This window comes from Brassica napus, chromosome A6 (genome assembly GCF_020379485.1).
Source record: "Brassica napus cultivar Da-Ae chromosome A6, Da-Ae, whole genome shotgun sequence".
Classification (NCBI taxonomy): domain Eukaryota; kingdom Viridiplantae; phylum Streptophyta; class Magnoliopsida; order Brassicales; family Brassicaceae; genus Brassica; species Brassica napus.
In genome coordinates, this window is record NC_063439.1 from 25,274,095 (window position 1) to 25,279,303 (window position 5,209).

The 5,209-nt window shown below is 29.7% G+C and overlaps 1 protein-coding gene across 1 annotated transcript; it reads left to right on the forward strand.

Moving 5' to 3' along the window:
• The first annotated feature begins 476 nt into the window (after positions 1-476).
• Positions 477-4,844, forward strand: LOC106349344 (cytochrome P450 71B26). The gene is made up of 3 exons (XM_013789295.3): positions 477-814; positions 889-1,469; positions 4,000-4,844. The coding sequence occupies exons 1-3, from the start codon at positions 508-510 to the stop codon at positions 4,612-4,614; spliced, it is 1,503 nt and encodes a 500-aa protein (XP_013644749.2). The 5' UTR covers positions 477-507; the 3' UTR covers positions 4,615-4,844.
• The last annotated feature ends 365 nt before the right edge of the window (positions 4,845-5,209 follow it).

Here is a 5,209-nt window from a genome sequence, read left to right on the forward strand (position 1 = left end):
AATTATTTGTTTTTTTCTGTGACAGATAGTCATCTGAAGAAGCAAAGGCGACATATATATTAACATGTGTCCAATTAGAGTTATCGTATGTTTATTCTAATAGTTAATAACCTATCGGTTTAGTTAGTTTAATTTCGGATGGTTTTAGGAGATTAGATATTGGTTTAGTTTAAATAATCTGGTTCAATTATTTAGGTAGCGTGTAAAAATATAATTGTAAACAAACTTGTAAGGGTCCAAAATACATGTAGCGTACTAACAAATTTAAAAGGGTCTAAAATTTTTAAACAACTTTTCTAAGTAGATAATAAAATAGGACTCTATTTTAATAGATTAGATCTATAAGTCTGATGTATAGAAAAGGAAGCAGATTTCTCTGTAAACAGTTTTTTTTTTATTTGAATAAATTTAAAATTTTTTCAAAAAATAAAATAAAATAAAAATAAAAGTTGTATATATCAAGGCATATAGCGTTGTGTTTATGAGGCATAACTCTGAAAAATACAAATGGATAACATTTGGGTCCTACCACTTCTCTTCCTAATTTATTTTGTGGTGCTCGTCGCTTACAAACGTTCAAAGAGGCAGCAACTTCGGAAACCACCTTCTCCTCCAGGTTATCCGATCATCGGAAACTTACACCAACTGGGAGTGTTACCACATCAATCTCTATGGACTCTGTCAAAGAAGTATGGTCCTGTGATGCTTTTGAACCTTGGAAAAGTTCCCATGGTCATACTTTCTTCTGTTGAAACCGCAAAACAAGCTCTAAGAGACCATGACATCCATTGCTGTAGCCGCCCTACAGCGGCAGGTAATTAATGTAAATCTCACAACACATAGTAAGGTTTTAAATTTTTACATCGTTGATGTTTTGTCTCTCCTTAGGGCTTAGAGAACTGTCTTACAACAACCTGGACATAGCTTTCTCACCTTTTAGTGAGTACTGGAAAGACGTAAGGAAGCTCGCTGTTAAGGAACTATTCAGTACTAAACAAGTTCATTCCATTAAACCCATCATGGACGAGCAGGTCAAGAAACTGATCGACTCAGTTGCCGAATCAGCTTCTCAGAAAATACCTATCAATATCAATAAAACGTTTCTTGATTTAACTAAACGTGTGGTATGTAAAGCAGCATTTGGTGTGAGTTTTGAGGGAACTGGTATCAACAGCGACGGGTTTAATAAGTTAGTCCGTGAGGCGTTCGAGATGTTGGGAAGCTTCTCTGCCGCAGACTTCATTCCGTATGTGGGTTGGATCATCGACCAGTTCACGGGTTTAAAAGGGAGGAGGGAGAGAAGCGTGAGAGATCTTGATGCGTTCTATGAATATGTGATTGGTCTGCATAAAGAGGAAAAGAAACAAGGGCGTGAAGATTTCGTTGATCTGCTCTTGAGGTTAGAGAAGGAAGGAACTGTTCTTGAAAATGATAATCTCACAAGAAATCATATCAAGGCTATTTTGATGGTAAGTATTCAATAAAACTCATATTCATAAATTTGCCTTAAAAAATCATCAATTTTGGTTTTCAGTGTTATGGATTTATATTAAAAATATAATTTTGATACAATTATACAAAAAATAATAGAAATGAACTACAACAAGAAGCAATAAAACAAACACTAGCTTCATTCGACTTCAAATATAGTTATATAATTAACAGTTTGTAATATTAATAAGAGAATATTTTCATATAAAACTAAAAAAGTATTTCTTCTTAGAATGTTTGTGCTTATATAATTTTAATGTTAGCTAGATATTGACCCGCACGCTCATACGGATATTAGTTTTTACTCTTTTTTTTATAAATTAGAGTTTTGTTTGTCATGATTAGTGTTATATGTTTTATATGTGTCATCATATAATTAATTATATAATTATATGAATATTTTAAGGTTCTTATACATCATAATCGAACCCAAATCAAATCGGATAATCGGGTAATATAGTTACTTTTGGTTATTTGGTTATTTTTAGGTTAATATGGTTACTTTTGATACAAATATCCAAACATGTTGGTACATTAATTTTTGGATACTTTTAGGTTTGTATACATCAAAACCGAATCCATCCGAACTTGGAAAGACCCGACTCTAAACCCACATGAAAATGTATAATACCAGAATGAAGTCTAATTAATTTCAAAACTAAAAAAAAACCAATACCCGAAAAAACCAACTCGTAGCTAAACATATACCGAATGTCTGTCCCCAACTGATTATTTAAACAAAAAAAGAAAGAAACTCTTTGTCAACCATTATGAGTCACAAATGGAACAATTTCATTTAAAGATGTCGAATTATTATTGTTAATATGTAAAAAAAATACTCTTGAAATATTATAGTAAATATAATTAATGAAATAATTAAAAAGAGTAAGAAAAAGAACGTAAAAGATATAATAAAAAAATAAAAAATGTAACTATTTTCTATTTCTGTAGTAAATGAAGTCAATTTGTTTAGAAAAAAAGTAAAAAAAACAAAGTGGTTTGAATTAATTAAAAATGAAATGAAAATTCTGTAAGAAATTATTATAAAATAGGCAAGTTTTGTTTTGCACTTCAGTTTTAGGGGGTTTATTGTTAAGTAAATTCTCATGAACTTTAAAATTTTTGAGATTTCATTGTTTTTGGTTCTTGGATTTCAAAAATCTTAATAGAATCCATGGTTATTGGTTTAAGAATTTTTAAAATTCATTCAAATTTCTCGTTATTCAAAAAGTTTAGTTATCATTGATTCTATAATTCTTACTAAATCTAGTGTTATTGAGATATGAATTCTATCCATTTTTACTCATAAGACTCAATTTTCAAAATATCATATGTATCTATGTGATTTTCAAAATCCATGTGACAAAAAACTAGAAAACAAAATAGTTATACTTACCAAATACATATTGCATTTTAAATCCAAATTATATGTCCAAAACTATAATTTATTACATTTCATATACTTTTACATTTTTGAATATGGGTATAAATGGTGACCAAGGAACGACGAGGAATAATGCATTTCATAACATTCCTAAAAAATCACCATTCATAAGGAATAGTTTTTCTTTCTCTTTCCCTACCATTTCTCTTTTTTTTTTGTAGAGAAATAAAAAACAAAGTTATTCCTTGTTAAATATGGGATGAAACAACCATTCATTATCATTCCTGCAATCTTATTCATCTACGTTCATTTCTAATTTGTTCCTATTGTTTCCAGAATGGTCACCAGTTGGACCCATAATTATTTTATATTGTTATATCATTTTTGAATATATAATTATATTAATATGTATATTAAAAATTTTAATATATTTTTTTAAATAGTTTCAAAAATCATTTTTGAATTTTAAAAAGAAAATTTGACACTTTTTGAAAAAAACGAATAAATTATTTTAAAAATTATTTAAAGTTCGAATTTAAAAAACATATAATTTGATTTTTTTAAAAAACTTTTTATAATTTTATTATTTATATATCTATAAATTAATGGGTAAAATAGTCTTTTACTTTTTGATGAAGACTCTTTTGATCATTTTTCTCTTTGAGTGCTCTTTTATAACAACAACTTGAAAGAAACTATTTATGAGAATTACCCAATTTTGTATGTATCACTATTATTATTATTTTTTAATTTGAAAGAAAATAAATAAGTAATCATGCTATACGATTTAGAAAAAAATAAATTATATATTTACTTTACAAAAAGAATCATAGAAAAAGGTAATACAAATTCATGAAATCTATACCAATGTAAAAAAATTATGATAAAATTTCATAAATCAATGTATATAAATTTTCACAATCCACATTATCTTTTTAAATCTATCGATTCTTAAAATTTACAAACTCTATACAAATTCATCTGCCAATAATTGTCATCTGCCAATAATCATCCCTCAATGAATAGACATGTGTTACTTGTATACCCAATCCACTTCTTACTCTGTTTTTTTATCCTAAAAGTATAATATTCTTACACGTTTATTTATTTGTTATTGTACATAGAACATTGTTTTAGGAGGTGTCGAGACATCTGCAGTCACATTGACATGGGCAATGACAGAACTGGCTAGAAACCCTAGAGTGATGAAGAAAGTTCAATCTGAAATCAGAAACCAAATGGGGAACAAATCCATTATTAGCTTTGATGACACAGATAAGCTAACTTACCTGAAAACGGTGATCAAAGAAACATGGAGACTACATCCTCCAGTACCTCTTCTTTCACCAAGAGAAGCAATGTCTGAATTTGAGATTAACGGCTACACCATACATGCCAAGACACGGCTTCATGTGAATATTTGGGCTATTGGGCGTGATCCTGATACCTGGAAAGACCCAGAGGAGTTTTTTCCTGAGAGGTTTATGGATAATAGCATTGATGCGAAAGGGCTAAACTTTGAGTTGTTACCGTTTGGGAGTGGCCGGAGAATCTGTCCTGCAATGTTTATGGGAACAACAATGGTGGAGTTTGGTCTTGCAAATATGCTGCATAATTTTGATTGGAAGTTACCAGAAGGCATTATGGTTGAAGACATCGACATGGAAGAATCTCCTGGACTTAGTGTGAGCAAGAAAAATGAGCTTCTACTTGTTCCTATGAAGTACTTAGATCATTGATCACTTGATATAAGTTCATCTACAATACCTCACTACCTCACTACCTCATATACAATGAAATGTCTTAGTCCTTTTTGTCGTCCTATTGGTCATCAAATTGTTCTACCAAATGTTTAAGATATTTTTAAAATGTAATAGTTTGTTAGATGACAATGTAATTTTACAATATATTATTTTTGCTAGATGTCAAAGTTATGGAATACACTGGAAAACATGATGTTTCTTCATTATTTTTGAGGCTCATGAGAAAAAAAGCGCGAGGATGATAATATTAGCTAGCTACTCATGGGTATGAGGCCTTGTACAGGTTCGTTATTTTCTGTGGTGGATTAATTATATAATAGAGATGTACCAATAAAGTTTCTTTTAGACCACCAGAAAATAATTGATACAGACAGAAGGCTAATAACCATAATACGTATGGGGTTTCATTATGCATAAAGAAAACGATTTAATAAGAACTAGGAGTGGGCACGGAATGGATAGTACGGTAATTTTTAGTATTTGTGATTTTCTTAAAGAAATTTTACAAATTCAACCGGAAATACATGAATAAGGATTCAATTACAAACCAACTGAAACAAAATAACCCAAT

Coding starts and splice junctions, on each gene's coding strand:
- LOC106349344 (XM_013789295.3), top strand. CDS start 508: ATGGATAACATTTGGGTCCTACCACTTCTCTTCCTAATTTATTTTGTG. Junction 815..888: donor TAGCCGCCCTACAGCGGCAG/GTAATTAATGTA, acceptor GTCTCTCCTTAG/GGCTTAGAGAACTGTCTTAC. Junction 1,470..3,999: donor ATATCAAGGCTATTTTGATG/GTAAGTATTCAA, acceptor TATTGTACATAG/AACATTGTTTTAGGAGGTGT.